The sequence below is a fragment of the Myzus persicae genome, unplaced genomic scaffold (assembly GCF_001856785.1).
Source record: "Myzus persicae strain clone G006 unplaced genomic scaffold, MPER_G0061.0, whole genome shotgun sequence".
Classification (NCBI taxonomy): Eukaryota; Metazoa; Arthropoda; class Insecta; order Hemiptera; family Aphididae; genus Myzus; species Myzus persicae.
The window spans coordinates 166,374-186,183 of NW_019103412.1; the positions used below are offsets into that span (position 1 = coordinate 166,374).

Genomic DNA, 19,810 nt, shown 5'->3' on the forward strand with positions numbered 1-19,810 from the left:
CCAGTAACCAGAAATCGTCAAAGGTGTGTATAATAATTATACATTATTATACATATTTAAGAAAAACAAATAACAAAAAGGAAACTATATTATCGTTTAACTCAATACGCGTAATATTTTAATCATTAGAGTAGATTTTAATTACAATTTTCGTGCACCTAAAATCAAGTTGAAGATACCAAAAAAAAACTTTAAAGTCAGTCAATCATTATTCAACCTAAACTGTAATATCATGTCAAAATAAGAAATTTGAAACACAACGAACTTAAGACAAATGCAATGGCAGTGAAAGTCACAACATAATTCCGTAGCATCTATTTATATAAATAATCATAATCAAACAATTAATTTTGTTAATGTACATGAACTATTAGAAATATATTATAATATTATGTCTTAATTCAATAATATTGTAAACAAATTAAAATAAATTGATTAATCTAAATTACTTAGTATACATTATTTTTACACTGATTTTGTACACGCCTAGATTTTAATTTGTGTACCGTTTAACTTGATATATTACTGGGTATAACGTTTACTTTACAATAAAACGGATCGATTATCAATAAGCGTTTTATTATATATTCAACTGGCGTTCCGCAAACAATGAATCAAATTATTAAATGCAATTTAATGCTTACGTCGAATACATTTTAATTTAATTCATCTGGGCCGTACGCCTTGTACTCGATTTACCGTAGAAGTATTATGTATCTAATATAACATTATTTTGAGGATGTTTGATAATTTGCTATAACTAATGTCCTATCTGTTTAAATTGTAATTCTTATTTTGTGTTTAAAATCAAAATAACATGTTTATGGTGTTTGCATTATCATAGGTACTTACTACACAGGTGAGATTATTTAAAGTAAATATATAGGTAATATGAATTACATAATGGCTATATATTCATATATATTATATTTGTTATGATTTAATTGAAATAATATAGCCAACAATTATTATTTATTACCAACTGATAACCACAATTGTTAAATATTACACTCTTACATTTAAAATTGCATTCAATAGAAGACTGAGATCCATTCATAAAAACGAAATACGAAATATGACGCAATCTGCGGTGAATGATAAAATGTTCAATTATAAATCAATGAAACGTTACAGAACTACATGAGTTAAATCAGTGGACACGAAAACATCCGAAATAATAAAATACTATTAACTTCAATAAAATAATGCCTATAATTGATAACAGATTAAGTTTAATAGTTCAAAATAATTTCAAACACAATATAGATAAGCTATATAATATGTTTGATACACATTAGACGAAAGGAAAATTGAACATATAAGCCAATAATATCAAAATAACACCAGGTCATTATTATTGAACGGTATATATAAATAAAACATTTGATATCATTGCCTATAGACCCATATCATTTTTATTCTTCACAAATATCAACGTATTATATTGTTTCATGAAACTGTCGATGTATACCACCATTAGCATTTTATTATACTACTTAAATTATATAAGTTATATATGATATCATATTATCATTGTATTATGTTACCACAATTTAAAGATATGAAATATATAAATTTGTCAGATTTTAGAAGCATCATTTTAAGTAAATATAATGTATCCTAAATATACCATTATAAAGAATACTTATACATTTATAAAACACATTATAAAACACGTTCAAATTGATTAAAAAACCTGAGGAAGCCTGGAAGTTACTCTGGTATGTAGTAGGCTTGGAGCATATTGCCTGTAAAGCAGTCTATAATAATAAATCGTGATTTGAATTTTCAAAAAATGTTCAGTGGTCTTTATAATACACACTATATTGTATTATATATCATGTATTATGATACAAAACATTACAATATGCCATAAAAAAACGTCACTTGTAAAAATATGTTCTATTATTTGAAAGTAAGGTAATATTAATATGGTATACAATATATTGCTTACCTATAATAAATGATAATTAAACAAGAAATAGTTGGTGATATAAGTAAATAACAAAACCATGTAATTGAATTAAACAAAGTAGCACTAAAGCCACCGGTTTAGCGAACTTTTTCAAGACATAGTTTTATTTTCCGCGGCAGGAGTTTTAAAGAATTCTAATTTAAACTTAAATCATCCGGGAACACTACGCCATCGTCGAAAAAACAATAAAAATCGTTTATAAAAAACTACTGAACCAAATAATTAAGTCTTATTCTATAGAAATTTACACTCACACACACACACACACACACACACACACACACACACACACACACACACACACCTACATATAAAAAATATATGTGTGTATAGCCATCAAGATATATAGATAATGGACTAGATTTCTCTAAGTTCTCTATGTATAGAATATCATCGGTCGTGAAGGCATTAATTGAAGCCGTCAATTGCACGCATCTTTTATTCGTATAATTTAATGTAATGGCGATAAAATAAAGTTATTAACAGCATCAAAATAGTTATTTTTATTAATATAATGATAATAGTTACATAATTTTAAGTCTTAAATTAATATTTTCTATAAGCACATCGATATGAATGCAGTCGTATGACCTAATCACGGTGACCCGTACTATATAATACATGTATACTATTATACAGTGTACAGAGTACATAAAATATTTCTCTAACACAGCAATCGTGTCAAAATTTAAAGGCCATGACCATGTAAATTTTAAGCGAAAAAAATTCGTATTGAGGAATAATAATCACGCTATAATGCGGTATAATGTATAGTATAAGTATTTACTATTTACATATATCAATATTTAATTTCACTAATACACAAAACAGTCGATTTTCAAGTTAAAAAAATGTTGAACATTTAAAGCTAAAATGTTAATATTGTATATATTATGTGTATATATTAGGCCCGAAATACAATCAAAGTAAATACACAGTGAATAGAGTCCGTGTAGCAAAACTTTGACAAAGTAGCGATTATAAAACAACTAAAAAATAAAAGATAATCATGGACAAAGAATATTCAGATTCAAATAAGGAGGTTGAAAGTTGGATTATTATCATGAAAAAACATTCAACTGTAAACTATCTCCTTAATTAAACCTCTGATGAGTGAGATTATGAGGGAAAATCCGGATTCACAGCTACGTAGTCTGTCGTAAGGCTTTTATAGTATTCAAATTGGCTGTGGTAATCATGGTATATCATTCACTAACCAAGATTTACCAAAAAAATATTTAGTGTTTGGTCAAGCTCAACTTTTTAACACCATAAGACACAACAGACGATATAGCAGCGAACCTGACTAATACCGGTACAACGAATCTATCTAAAATCGAATTTTTGCTATATTTCAAGTAGGTACGTAACTTTAGGATAATGTATTTGAAAATACAGTTCTTCAATATTTTTAAAAACTCCAAAAACCATATTTTATAAAAATGTATTATTAAATTATAGAAAGGGGGTCACTCCAATCGCATGCTTCATAAGATACGAATTTTTACAAATCGAATATATAAATCTATTCAAATTAAAATTATATTTTCACTCATCCATGCGTGGGCACGACGCATACATAACATATGGATGCAAACACTCAGCAAATATAAAGATATATTAGATAAAATACACAATATTATACTAGGGGGTTCCACTGTTCTGGTAGGGTTTGTTAATTGTTATTCGAAATATTTAAAACTTCTATCACTGCCATACAATATAATATGTAATTTGTACCTCCAGTGAATTCATTGTGATATATTGCAGTGATACATGTTATATACCCTTATATCACGTTCATTCTTCTTGTTCACATATATTATATAATATAAGCGACGTATATTTGATGCGATACATGATCTCAGTGGCGTTTAACATAGGGTCCATGTGTAAATATGTTGCTCAGGTAACACCTTAAATATGGATGGGTTTATTGATAGAAGAAAAATAGGACATTTTATAGGTCGGTATAACAGTATAATGAGAGGCAGGTCACCTAGAATTATTTGAGCAACACCAATTTGTTTTATGATACACGCCACTGCATGATTTTATATAATACGAATCAACGCGTTCAACGCTATGATTTACATACATACAATTCGAAATGGTTATCTTCGTATATAATATATAATATATATATATATATAGTTACATTTCTTAGTAATTATGTTCTAATACACTAAATTACAAAACAAAGCTAAAGATCTAAAAATGAAAAAAAAATTCCGGTTCAAATATTAAATAGCTGCACCATCATTGCAGCAAACGACGCAAATAAATTGCAGCTAAATTTGACCATTAAGTTCTGTCAAGATTTTTATCGAAATTATTATTATAGCAACCTCCACTGGTCTGCTACCATGGAAATATAATATATTATCTCTTAGATAAAAATATATATAATAATAACGAACACGACAAGCGTTGGGAGATGGAGTTTCGGAGACGGAGACGACTATATAGATAAGAGAACGACAGTCGTTGAGAAATACGGCACGCGCGATTCTCTGGAAATTCGACTATTATATTAAGCCCATTACCCAGGCTTAGCATATTATAATACAAGAATGTAAACTTACATAGGTATAAACTATACATATATTTTATGTTAGATATTACTACACAACCATTGAACCATTCACTTTGCGCTGGCTCCGGGCTAAACAAAAAAAACAACAAAAACTGGTCGAAAGGGTCGCGACGGCGGCAGCGGCAGAGTGCGGCAATCGCGATCTCGATCCGACGCCGCGCACGCAGAGGCATAGATGATTTCGTATTCGATTGAATAATAAGGTCAATAATTGATTTTTTCCCAAGCAATAACATTGTTTGCTGCCATTGCAGTACATATATATATAATTTATAGGGGCCGCAGGTAGGTAACGGACAACGGTATTATTTTTATTTTTATTTTTATACACGGTGATTGTCTTATACGTAATATACATTTATTAAATATATTAATTCACACTTACACCTATTTCATTACAATAACGGCAGTGGCAATAATCGTCGGAAAGTCACAATAAGTGAGTAGGTATAAGTAATAGTTTTATTATTATTATTGTGACGTTATTGTTGTCGCGCTACCGTTTCTCACCACACGAATAATGCTAATTGGATTGGAAAAATAACAAAAGAATAAGCGGCGAAAATATAGCGACAAAAATACGTTTTTCGAATTAAGAAAAAATGAATTACTAGACCGTTTATCCGACGTTCATCTGCAGTCCCGGCATTGAACACCACATTACCAATTTAAACCCAATATAACAGCGGTTGACTATATAGGAGCAAAAAAGTTATTAGATGTATAAGTAAACACTATAATATACCTCGCATGATAAATCATATATTTGTATAATATCATTAGGAGTAACTCAACAATTATTATTATTGAACGGGTTACAACATTTATTTACTTATTTCATTCGGAACCTATAATAATCACATTAATAGCCTCCCTCGAAACTTCCTCCTACACACCTACATTATTTTGAATTATAGATATAACGATCTTACGGACATAATAATTACGACGAGGCGTTAGTTTTTATCTAATCCATCTTATATTTCTTCTCTATACACGACTACACGAGGACGTTTTCTTTCGTTTGATATACATAATTTAAAACCGATTCAGGTGTTTTTTTCCACATCCCTCCCAAAGATTGTCGACTGTCAATAATTACAGGTCACCAAGTCCGCCGAACCCCAATTGATAAGGCCGATTGTATTATTTATTGCATTATTCCAGTACACAATGACATGACAATAAACAATATTATGATTCACCAGTAGACAAATGTACTCGTATAGATAATCGGTTTTATATGAACAAATATATTTTTCCTATACATGCAATATAGATTTATTATATATTTTTCAAAACTATGGAGTAGTCTTGAGTTTTTTATTGCATTTCTTTTGATATGTGGTCTAGTATTAAATCTTTCTAAACAAAATTAAAACAATTACGGTCTTACATTGAAAAAAATGAATTAATACATTTTCCGACTTATAAAAACTTTTTGAATCGTAAGAATTTGTATTATCAACGGTTAATTTTTTTTTTTATATTTGATTGATGGCTTCAATTACAAAGATTATTAACCTAGTGTTATTTAGTAACTATTTCGATACTTCAACAGGAATTTAGTAATCGATTTCAAGATTTCAAAAGATATTCACAATATTTTCAATTACTTGCCAATCTGTTTAATATTGATGTGGACGATATCCCGGTTGAGCTTCAAATGTAAATAATAGATTTGCAGTCAAGATATCCTAAAAGACTCATTCAAACCATGGCTTTAACTTTTTTCGTTGAACTCCCTGCATCGTTTTTAAAAATTAAAAATACAACGGCAAAATACTTCAGTATGTTTTTATCTACTTGCATGTGTGAACCAACTTTTCCACAGATGAAAAAAAATTTTAAATTCATATCGATCAAGCTTAACAGATGACCATCTCCACCGTGTATTTAGAGTGAGCACAATTAATTTGAATGTGAAAATTAAAAAAATAATGAATAATATCCAACAACAAAATCACAAAAATCGCATTTTACCAAACAGTTGTAATTTCCATACTTTTATATTTTAGTATTTAGTTTTATTAAAAACTATAATTTGTATTATATACATTTTATTTTTTTAAATTTATAAACAATATTTTGTTCGTGGTAAATAATTGAAGAGAATAAAATTTTTTTTTTTTTCCGCGAACTCTTTTTAATTTGTGAATATGACAAGGGAGTCCAAAATGATTGCCGTCCTCTAGTTCAAACTATACTAGTTATTATAGAAACGTAAGATTATGACATACAAAACATAATACAAATTTCTTTCATAAAAGTTTATATAAATAAACACTCCATTTTTTTTTTTAACTCCTTCCTTTTATATTTCCTAAACGGTATTTATTTCAAAAGAATAATCTTTTTTTAAAACGTATAGTTATTGTAGTTTGAATATTAAATACGTGTAAAATATTGGTCTTTTACATCTAAAAATTAAAACCGATACACGTCGAATGAGGTTTTTGTTAACATAAACTATGAACAATTATTTATTTTTCTGTTATTACGAGTATTGTATGAGTTTTGGTAAGCATACAGATAACATGGGACATTGGAAGCAATTAAGAATATTAATTTAAAAAGAAATTTACGTACTTAAATATTTCACAAGAATAATTAAAGACAAATTGTGACAAAATTGGTATGCAACATTATTCATCTGGTAATAACTAATAAGAACTTGTATAAGACTGCTATTCATATTCACTCTCTACAGAAACGAGAATGAATAAGACATTTCGAAACAAAAGAATACTATTTTGAACACTAATTCTTAAACAGTAGGTGTAATGTACTTTATAATATCATTTTGTCGAAAACCAGGGCAAATAATATCATTGTTCGTATAATTTTCTGGAGGCGACAAGTGAAATGGCTCGATGCATTGTTTATTCAGAAGCCATGTATTGACAGTTTTATGTCTCGGGCATGCTACATAATACAGATGATGGATGTTATCCACGTTGTTAATATGTAGGCCAATCTGACTGAAATATTTTGGGTTTATTCATTAGTGTCGTTTTTATTTTCTTATTTATTTTATTAATATTTCACACACAGAGGATATTTTTATGGTCATCTACGATATCTCAGTTGAATAATAATTTCACTACATTCGCATTAAACTGCTATTAACTATTATAGTTATAGGAATTATTGAAATTATAATTCACACCTACAGGTCCTAGTAAATATAAACTTAAACATAAAGAACTAGTTTTTAATTTTGTAGTCTTACGAAATACTGTACAGGTAGGCTGACCGGTTTGTCATAAATATTAAATACAGTCGTAAAAGACATCGGAATATTACAGTATGAACACATCATTTTTCTTTATATAATTCAATAAAGATTAATTTTGATACCATGTAATTAATACAAAGTACAATACAAATTCGTTTATATATCCCCAAATTACATAATTATCTAGTACCTGTATAATATTGGAATACTTTTTAGTGTTTATATTAATTAGACAATGAACAATTTTAGAATATTTTTGATAACAATGTATTTAAATGGTTATACTTTAAAATATACAGGACAATATATTAACATGTTCAATAATTTCCAATTTGTCAATAATATTTACACCATCGCAGTTCAAAACAATATTTTTAAGTCCACAGCAAAGAACCAACGGTTGAGATCAGAACCTCTTTAATAACAATATTTATTAGAAAAGTGCAGTATCATACATGAGTGTAAACAAACATCCCCACATTCTATTAAAAATTCTATACATTTTTAATCATACGAAATTTAAAAAAGAATATATAATATAATTTTTCTCTATACGTAATATAAAATTCGGAACGGATTCGTATACTAGTACTATAGTAAGTTATTCCTGTTTAATTGTGCTGATATTTCGGATAAAAGATTTTAAAATGTTTGATTTTTATAAAGAATGAGTACCTATAATAGGTAAATATATTTAACATTTTTAATCTTTAAAATAGTTTTATAATTCAAATACTATTCGATTATACATTTTAGTTAATATTTTATTTAAGATAAGATTTTTTTCTATACCTCATCACGTAAATTATAAAAATGTATAAAGGAGAGATCACTTTCAAATGGGTAAACGCGTTCGTTAGCGGTTAAAAACAATAAGGCGTGAACACAAAACCACTTCCTGGCTTAGATCACACAACCCCACGTCCCACGTCCCTACGTTTCACCAAACAAAAACCAACTCTATTGTCCAGATAAAGACGGGGTGCAGCCTGAATTATGGTCTGTTCAAAGTTAAGACCATCAAGTTGACATTACTTTATATATTTTTGAAAAATAAATATTTTTTTTAATTTAAATTAAATACGTACAGTATTTCTGTAAACATAACATACAGATTCAGTGAGTTAATATACGTTTTTTTTAAATATTAAAAAAATACTATAATATTTAGTTATCTTCTAAATTGAATTATTAAAAAAAAATAATTGTATATAAATAAAACTCAATCCAATATAACAGTATTAAGTACCTAAGTACGATTAGTTAAAATGAAGAGAACACGGTATGGTTTGGTAAGCAAACAATTTATTTTATTCATATTACCTCACCGTTGTTTGCAATATATTTCGGTGTGAAAATAAAATACATATAGCAAACTATGACAAATGAATAAATAATAACTAATTGTAGGTACATATAAATTAAATTGAGAAAATATTCGTAGTATTATCCATCATATTTTATAATGTTTGACTGTTTGATATAGAAGTATATATAGGACTATAAAAGTACTCTTTATATGGTTTTTTTTAATATTCATATTATAGGTAAAGGCGTTTAAAAAAAATTATTAACTAGTAAAAGATACCTTATTAACAATATCATAATGAGGAGACACGAGAAATTAAACATTTATAAGTACAAATTTGAGTAGCGGTAGTGTTTATCTTAGGGGATGTTTGTAAACACATCCATAATATTATGTTCTGAACCACGGGAACGGTTTTGCCGTAAAACATGCTCAACGCCCACGAAGAAGTTTGGTTTTCTACAAAATGACAGGTCCAATGTATGGTTTTGAGAATGTAATACGACATAAAGATTATCGGAGAGGAAACTAAAAACTACATAAACAAACAAAAATGAACCCCTTTTTTGCGTATGGGGTTTAAGTTGAATGCAAACAGTATATTCATACATTTATGGTTTTTCAAAATAATTAAAGTCGTTTCTAATTACAGGGCCACTTTTGTCTAAATACACAGAATATATATATATATGCATGTATCTTTGCTCAGTTTAATAGTTTATTAATATTAACTCAAGGACGAGTTTATAGTTTTTTAATCATTACGACAGTTGGATTTTCATAATAAAACAACAATGTAGGTACTTTTCGTTAAATTAAAAAAAAATCCTTGTATTGTGGATGCACATCCGTTGATGATACGGCACATCAAAGAAATTGATTTTTAAACAACATCAATGTAGGTAAGTTTATTATAAATATCATGTATGACCTTGTCAAATGAATCTAAAAAAAGTACACAGTATATTAGTTTGAAAGCTCCCACGGTTTACCAAACTATAATAATTAATAACATATTAGGTACAAACCTTAAAAATTATTGATTAAAATTAAGGACAATAAAATGTTTGTATCTTTCTTAAACCTATGGCTACTTATTATTATAATTATTATGAAAATTCATCTACGTTGCATAATATTATAGTAAAGTTTCTTACGCGGTAGATAGGAGTTTATCATCAATCAATAAACAATTTTGCGTAACGAATGATCGTTACGCGTTTAAACGAATGAAAAAAAAACTAGAAATTTGTTTGTTGATATATAGTCTCTCTGTAGGAAAATCGACATCAGAAAACCATTTCCCTCGAGACATAAAAAACAAAATATTTATACCTATACCCATTGATTGATATTTGTAAGTACGTATCTTAAATCTCTACAAAATAGATCCTGTACCTATATTAAGTATTCTAGTGTTTATATAAAAACTAAATAAATGTAAAATAAATAAATAATCCACGAATATTGATTTCTGTTGTCTTTCTTTTATAGGAAAATCGAATAAATACAAGAGTAAAACGATGTCTAATACTTTTACAAATGGTAATACATGGTTTGTATCATAGTATCATACATTAAAATAAACAAAAATAAACTATCGGAAAAGTATCAAGTACACGATGGGATAACCTAACGTACGCAATAAGCATATAGGCGCTCGTGTTTGCGAAAAACAACTTTTCGGTAATAACTGCGACAAAATATTAATAATTCCCATCGAGGCTGTTTGCGAGCGCCATATGTTCACTTTTCTCTCTCTAGTATTTATAAATGCTCGAGAGACACTTTACAAAATAATATAATGTGTTACATATATTCTAACGAAATTGCCGAACAACGGTAAAGTTTGAGAATGGGTGAAGAATCTGGGTGTTTTAATACATTATTATTATTAAGTGCCGTATAGCGATGGTGAGTGTAGTCGACGAGAAGAATACATATAATAATATTATACATCACGTATATAATAAAGTACTCACCGAATGTGCGGGAGATACGTTTTTTTCTTATTATTCTTATATTTTATTTTATTATTTTCGGAAGTACAAAAGAACTCCACGCATTCCTAGACGTATATATATAATAGACGACGGATCTCGTCGGCGGCTACAACCACGTGAACGATATGTCATGCATGCAGAAGAAAAAAAAATAATAATGAACAATATTATATATTATATTACACACACGACTTGCGAACTAACGTGCACAAAAGAAACACAACACACGCACACAAACACGAGCGTACTGGCGACCGGAGAGAAGAACCTTACTCCAAGTACAGGTACCTGTGGCATGCGTACACGGCATTGGAGACTGGAGGATAAGAGCGACTCGCGTATACTACGGTCGCCGCGGTTACCACCACCACCACCTCCACCACCACCAGTCACCACTATAATATACAATCACCACAGTTGACGCCACTCGCTATACGATTGCCGCTACTGCTGCCACTGCCGCGGCGGCACTACACCTACCTACATAATGTAATATAATAATATTATGGTCTCGCGATGATATTTATTATATATACATTAAACACGCGGGATGAAGGCATGGTCTACCTATAACGGGATAAACAAATATAAATAATATGAAAAATTCACCGGTTTCGCGCCATCGACCGCACATTAAACGCTTGTGCTGCTATCTCTACACACACGCACGCTCACAACTCGGGGTACGCAATTCCATCATCGGCAATATCGTTAGCAATTCACGGTTCATAAAAACTGCCCGAAATTATCATTTCGATTCACTTGCTAGATTATGTAAGTATAGACCTACATAATATATTATAATGATAATATAATATGATGATAAACAACAAGGCGATCCATTTATCTGAGTAGGCCTAGTTCATTTCCCTGGTTAGTTCAAGCGATTTTGAAGAAAACAAAATTGTCTAATTTTTTACTATTTGTCCATATTATAAAAACTTTTTTACGACACCTATATTTTTAATTTCATAAATTGGGAACAGAAAACTGCTAAAAAAACTAAATAAATAAAACTGAATATTAGACAAAAAGATTCTTTTTTTAGTAATAGTTTAGTTAAAGGTTGATGAGCAAGAAGTGGATCAAAATTTTTGCGAGATATTACATGGAATATTATAATCCACTCACCAATATAAACTACTTATCAAAAAATAAAAAATAACTTTTTATTTTAATTTTAAACGTATGTAACACTATATTTTTCAAAGTAATTTTCTTCCCATTATTAAATTTAAAGTATAGGAACCTATTAAAACACCTAAAGAATAGTAAAACAAATTGCATTTTTTGTAAATGGAAGGCAGAAATGCAGAATTATAAATAAGTATTTCGGAAAAGGTATATGAATGAAAACATTGTTTTCAATACCAAAAAATCTACAGGCCTATTTGTGTATTCTGTTAAATTTTAATTCCGTTTATGAATTAGCCTTAAAAATATTATTATTAATACATGGGTAATTATATAAGTAATTTGATAATCTAAGTCCTAACTAGAATACTATAGATACGCCACCTATATAAAAAGCAGTAGTAAAATAATTTCATGGTTATTAATTAAAAGTAAAAAATACAAGTCTTTCGTAGTTATTTGTTCTTGCTTACAGTTTACCGCAGATTGAGCTTAAGATTTATGACGTAAGTACCTACAGACGTCCAGTCGTCATCTATTGTATATATTAAAATGTATATTGATATGATTATTGTACGTTCGCCGCAGGAAGTGTCCCGTTCCTGTCGTGGCGGAATACCCGTCCAGAATTTTTACTGCCGTTTATTGTACTCGTAATTTACAATATTTTGGTAGGTAAACCTAACGTTTGTTATGTATGGATTGCTGCGTAGTTAAGTAGTACGACTACTTTCTGCAAAATTAGTTTAAACGGTAGGGTTACACTGTATTTAACTATTATACCAGTATGCCTACATTTTTTTTTTATTTGCCATGTATTTAGTAAATACAAAGTATAATTTATAGATGGATTGTTCAGGGATTATAATTGATTAAATATACATCGAGAAGTGATTTTTAATTAATTCAATGTAATTGTGTAACTAATTATTTAATTATCGAGACTTATTGCCATACGGTTACGTTTTAAATAAATAAACAGCAAATAAAAACATTTAAAAAATAAATATTTCAAACTTGATGTATCTGCAATACGTTTTTATACAATAGACACAATACAAAATAACCATATCCAAAGATTGTTATTTCCAGCATAATACTTAAAACAACTACAACTTAAGAGGCAGCTACGCAAACAATATAGCTGCCTTTCTTTATCCTACGCATCAATGAAGTAATCCTTCAAATGTTTATTTTAGACGGAAACCTATTAGAATTTTAAAAAAGAATGGAGACTTTTTCAAGTCAGTTTGTCGAGAGGTTTTTAGAGCGAATATTACTAAAAAATTAATAATATAGGTACCTACTTCAAACAGATATTGTTGAGCTTATTTTTTTTAATTTGAAAAAAATATCGAAAAAACATAACAATACTATTCTTGGTATTTTTCATACTAACCGCGTCTATGGAAAAGAAGAAGAACTATGCATTTTAATTTAACTATAGTCCATTTTTAATCTAATATCCACCAAGCGAGAAAAAAACCCAATGTTTTTTCATTGGAAAAATTTGTTTTGGAAATGAATGAATTCTATATTATGCTAGTCATATTGAAGGGGTCCAATATAGGCAATTTTAATTACGAGATTAACAGAAAATTAAAATTAAAGAAATCAATATGTTCAAGCTGTGCTCCACCAACATTATGTCAGTACCACTTCTGATCTGGACATTTTTAGTTAATAGTTTTTCTCTACAAGAAAACTTTGAAATATACTTGATATCATTTTTTTTATGTTTTAGACATTGTTGACAGTGTTGCCTATATAGAACTCCTTGAAACATCATATTGTAACCTCTAACAATTTAATAATATAATAAATATTAAGAGGTAAATAATTTACAAAAAAAAATGATATACCAATATATAGATACAATTGAGCATCACTGGTTTGTATTCTATGATAAAATAGTTCACTATGTTTGCTATTTTTTTCATAATAACTACTATTTAGTTATACTATCAACTATAGTTAGGCTACTTAGTGTATTATTAAATTAAATTAAAATTACCTGGGCCACATTTTCGAAATGTTCATGACTTTTTTGGTACACTCGAGCTTTTTGTAATGTCCGTCCAATTCCAGTATTCTTTCTTAAAAACACTTCTCCATGGTTGGACAACCAGTCAAGAACCTAAAAATTAATTAATTAAATAGACATGTCTATAAATAAAAATGGTTAAGATTTATTAATACTTGTTTGACATCTTCTTGAAATAATCGTAATGCTAATTTCTGATGAAGTCTTATCTTCTTAGAATGCCATCGATGTTCTAAGCTCCTGTGATGGTTTAAAATTTGGTGTATGACAGCAAGCACATGACTGGCGCCTTCTGAATAATCAGCTGCAGCTTGTTGATGGTTTGTTCCAACTGTCTTAGTTGTGTTGGCTGAAGAATCTGATCCACTATCCAGCTATAAGTAAATGAGAAATTATGCTTGTACGTAACAATCATGTTAGAAGATAAAACTAGTAAAAGCTATAAGCCAATTTCATGCGTGTTAAAAAAAAGCTTACATGTTTATGATGTTGTTCAGCGACTGGTGTCAAGTCACTTTGGTTACACACCTGAACCAAATGGTCCAACTGATAGAGCAGCTTCTTACTCGTGCTATGAACCTAACCCAAACCAAAAAAATCCCATCATGCGGTTTAGATAAATATTAAAATATTTGCTTTAAATGATGAAGGTTAATTATTTTAAATGCCCATAAACCAAAGTGTTGTGATATAAGGAATAACCCATAGCCAATGCATAAGTTGCCACCAAATTCTAACCAAGGCTTTAGTCATTTTGTTTAAGGATTCTGTGTTATCAAAGAATCCATTAATTGTACAACAACGGAACATACATTTTTTTGTGGAGAATTGCCATAATGTATAAATGGTACATTGCTTGGAGGAGTTGGAAAACTTTCGCAGGCTTGTACCAAAGTATCCAGCCCGTTTAGTAGGCTTTGGTACCCATTATAAACCTATATTTGTCTCAAAAATTTAAGTTTTGTAAGGGAAAAATATAATTAATAGTTTACCTCAGTATATGCTTGACACATGAGTTCGTACAAGTTCTGATGTTGGTGAATTGAATTTTCTAACACCATAATTTCATTAGGTATGGTAACATTTTCTATGGCCTCATCCCAGTTTGGTACATTTTCCACATACTATATTAAATATAAACTCGTTCAAATAAAAATTTAAATCATAAGATAGAAGTTCATACCTGTTGAGCTTTATGGTGAAATAAAACAGATAATGCTAACACTGATGTCCGTTCATCTAATCCAGCAGCAAACTGCTTCCATGTTCTATCTAATCGTTGAGCAACTGTTCTAATATGATTAGAAGCATAATGTCCAGATTCTATCATACGATGTGCAACAGCTACGATACGATTTATGTTCACGTACACATTCTATAAGCATTAAATATGTTTGAAAAGGTTTTTAACTTACTTAATATTAAAAATTATACCATAGAACTCATGGTGAAATGATTGTGCTCTTCTTGTATATCTTTGGCAAGTTGATAGGAATGTCCAATTTCAACATAACTCATTAAAAATACATCCCGATTATGGCAAATCCAATCAAACATCTAATTAAATGATTATATTATTGTGATGTCATAAATATTAAGTATATAAACATATAACATAAACTCAAATCTATATAAACAACACAAAAAAAAACATAATATATTAATACAATAATACCTTTTCACAATCTTGTTCAAACAATCTCAACTGGAAACATTGATCTAATTTAAGTTTTTTATGCTGCCATAGCTGTAATACATGTTTATGTGATGTTCTAATGGTATCCAATTGTTGAAGTATTTGTGGTACAGATGCTTGTAAATCAGGATTACTAATACCATTGCTAGCTTCACTATCACGTCCAGAATAACCAGAATCATAACCACTATTATTGTCTCCAGATAATCTAACCATCAATTAATAATAATTAATAAATATATTTGATAAGTTTGCGTATCTTATGAGATTACCTCTGTAAGAGTTGTTGACCAGCTAAATCCATGTCCTCTACAGGGGTTTTAAGTACTTTCTTTTTCATGTCGGTATGAAAGTCAAGGGCAAGTTTGGCACCGGCAATATCATCTCTACAATCATTACGACTTAAGTCTTCTTGTAAATCATCTAATCGATCTAACAAATCAGCAGCTTGCCACATGAATTCTTCAATACTCTGTAAATAAAAAAATTAAAATACAAAAGTAAATGAGCACATATTACAGAAGTTTGTAAAATTAATTATACTCACAAGTCGAATATCAATCCATTGGGCATGATCGTAGTGTAGAGATCCATCGAGATCTGACGTCAATTGTGTAGAATCTATAAACTTTGATAAGCCTTCTAAATTAACCATTGTTGTCTAAAAAAAGTCCATAAGTAACATTACATTATTTTGTATAGGTTATTTTAAAATGTATAAAGTTATTACTTCAAATTTATATTTATGACTAGCCATGCTGGTTCGTTGTTTATGCCAAAAATTATCAGGTTTTACAACGTAAACAGCATACACATGGTTCCCATTGCCTCCAGCACACCAATCTTGGAGGGCTTTCAAGATTGGTTTAACAGATGACCAGCCAGAACCACCTCGCATATCAATCACAGCTACTAAACCTGATTCTTTAGCTTCACACCTAAGAATTAAACAAATATATTTAACTTTACTTTACTTTAACTTTACAAAATAACACAATTTAATCATATTCAATAATTTCACATTTATAAATTCTGGGAGGAGATTTAAAACTATATTTTTAAAATAATGTGTTTCCCTATCACAAAATTCTTTAATTTATTAAAAATCAGATGTACCTATGTGATAAGCGATAACTATAGATTATTCTGTACATAAATGTATTCTTTGTGTGTTGTGATAACCATGAAAATGTTCTCAAAATGAAGATTGAAGATGTGATTTTTTTAAGATAGAAAATTAAAAAATGTTGGCGAGTGGGTCACCATTCTACTGCTATAAAGTAAGGGTTTAATTGGCAGGTCACTGTCATGGATATATTAAATTTAAATTTAATGATAAATCATTGGAAATGAAAAACGAATATGAGCGAAGAAAGTCTGTCAGCCAATATCACTAAGTATATTTTATGATATTATTATTGCTATTAAGGGGATTCCACCTGGTGATTTTCTATCTTTGTCTAACAGACGAGAGATATAGGATTTTAGACGTGTTATTTGCCAAACGTACCGATTGATCTAAAGAAGCGATAATAATCTTAAAAACAAAATATAAAATATTTTTTAAACAGTATATAAATAACTTATAAGTTATGAAGAACCTTGTATTCAATTTTTCAAACTTTTTGACTGAACGAACATTTTTTTATCGACAGTAAATGTCAATATACACACTTGATAAAAATATGAAGTATCTACGATTATTCGTTTTTGAATCATACCAAAAAACAAAATCAATTTTGTTAAAAACTGGTTTGCGTAAAAAAAAAGTAACGCATTTTAATCAAATTTAAAAATCATATGAATTCATAATTAATATGCATGGATTAAGAGAAAGATACACCTACATGTGATGTATGAGTCCTATAAACGTACAATCGTTGTAAATTCGTGTTCAGAAGAATTACTTGTGCGTTGTAAAATACTATATTTCAGACATGTGAACTCGCATATTATATAATTTAAAGGTAAGAACTACGAATATCGTATATCGTTTACAAATCTCTTGAGTGAATTTTAACTCTAAGACTACGACATAATCTTTTTTACATAATATTACAACAGGCAATTTCAAAACATAATTCACTTTAAGATATAAATATCAATACAAGCGTATTTGAGCTGGATGCCCTAGATAATATATTATACTACCTTTATTTTGATAATAAGTAAATTCACTTATATTAAAACTAACGACACAAAAAGGATTCTGCTGAACTCAAATTTGTATTTAGTATAGTTCCTACCCCTAGTTCTACCTTTATAAGACACTAAACATTATAAATGAAACTATAATTAACTCTAAATCACAGTAGTAAAAACGTTTAATAACGTTAGTATTATAAGAAAAATATGTGATATATCAATTATGTTTCAATCGATATATTGATAAGCAGTGTGCATCTTCGGGTCGCAATCATCTAGAAAAGGGTGATATATTTCGTCTTACTTGAAGTGATGACTCTAAATCGATGTCCTTGATTGGTTGGTTAGGTTAGGTAACCACACGATTAACCATTAACCACGTTACAGTGTTGTTGGACATAGCTAAACATTTTTCGTGTACACGGCACGCACGCGTACAGCGGAAACCCGCCTTCAGTCTCAGAAAAAAATAATTGTTACTGGTCTTTATCTATTTGTTCGATTATCGATACGACGTCATATTATATGCGAGTCATAACCTGCAGAGCAACGAGTTTCCTACATATATATTTTGTAGTATCATAATTTCTAATTCGACAATAGGTACAATAGAACCACTGATGATTAAGCGAGCTGAGGGCGGCACAATATTTCAGCTATATTATTCACATGAACTATGAAGGGGAATAGACATACTTAGGTGCATTATATACTATACAATCAAACACGTATAATTTAATTAATAATTTCAATAATAATACAAAGAAAAAAATTCTTACGGGGGTATAGATCCAAAATATTGCAATAACCGTCGATAATCTTCAAGTTTAGCTCGTTCTCTTCGTGGTGTAGAAGGAAACGTAACTACAGGTGCCCCTCGCTTGTCTCGACCACCAGTGAGGAATGCAATCTTCTCTTGGAGAAGACCCATCACTTCTAGAGCTCGAACACTATCCATAGTTAACCTTAAAAAATAAAACAAAACCAATTTTTAGTAAATGTCTACATTATGTTATCATTGATTTTATATAAATTTTAGTATTTGATTATTAATTAATAATTATTACAAAAATATATTTTTTCAATTTATAATAAATGTATAATACTATAATTTAAACTTTATTTTCATAATCATATTTACTAGTCAAATTTAATAATTAACAATAAAATATTGAGTTGAATTTATAAAATTAAGAATTATTTTTTAAGTTATGAAAAGTACAATCTGGAAACTGTTGAATTATTTAATTCAATGGCAATAAAAAATGCTGTATAGAACGCGCAACATGAAACAAACTCCCTTACCCATTGTTCTATTGAGATTACTATTCAAATTAAATTGGACCGAAGTATAAATATTAAATATGCATTGCGTCTCGTGTACAAATTATGCTTAGTTTTCATCATCAATGCATCGTGATCAGGAGTGAAAACCACCAATATAATACCTTACCTAGCCTAATGAACACAACCCTATTATGATTGTTATTATTCGTGATTATTTTTTTTATCTTTTTTTCCAAAACTAAAATAAATTACCAATTACCATAAAGATAAAATCATAGCAGCATATGTGTAGTTCAATGACTTTAAAAATATACATAATGCATAATGAAATTATAGATACTAAACGATACCATAATATTACAGTAAATTAAATATGATTTTGC

General features: G+C 29.0%; 1 protein-coding gene across 4 annotated transcripts in view; it reads right to left on the minus strand.

Moving 5' to 3' along the window:
• The window catches only part of LOC111034416 (triple functional domain protein), a 101,238-nt gene that overhangs the window by 61,951 nt on the left and 19,477 nt on the right, over nt 1–19,810 (minus strand). For 2 of the 4 annotated variants that reach the window (XM_022315646.1, XM_022315645.1), the window contains exons 2-13: nt 18,920–19,105; nt 16,726–16,933; nt 16,543–16,656; nt 16,268–16,467; nt 15,975–16,203; nt 15,734–15,856; nt 15,483–15,674; nt 15,292–15,423; nt 15,112–15,234; nt 14,777–14,878; nt 14,455–14,673; nt 14,270–14,392 (exon numbers count right to left, since the gene is read on the minus strand). In XM_022315646.1, the coding sequence (XP_022171338.1) occupies nt 14,270–14,392; nt 14,455–14,673; nt 14,777–14,878; nt 15,112–15,234; nt 15,292–15,423; nt 15,483–15,674; nt 15,734–15,856; nt 15,975–16,203; nt 16,268–16,467; nt 16,543–16,656; nt 16,726–16,933; nt 18,920–19,098 (1,944 nt within the window). In that variant the 5' untranslated portion in view covers nt 19,099–19,105. The remainder of the gene's footprint in view (nt 1–14,269; nt 14,393–14,454; nt 14,674–14,776; nt 14,879–15,111; nt 15,235–15,291; nt 15,424–15,482; nt 15,675–15,733; nt 15,857–15,974; nt 16,204–16,267; nt 16,468–16,542; nt 16,657–16,725; nt 16,934–18,919; nt 19,106–19,810) is intronic. The other 2 variants (XM_022315648.1, XM_022315647.1) reach the window with 2 other exon arrangements.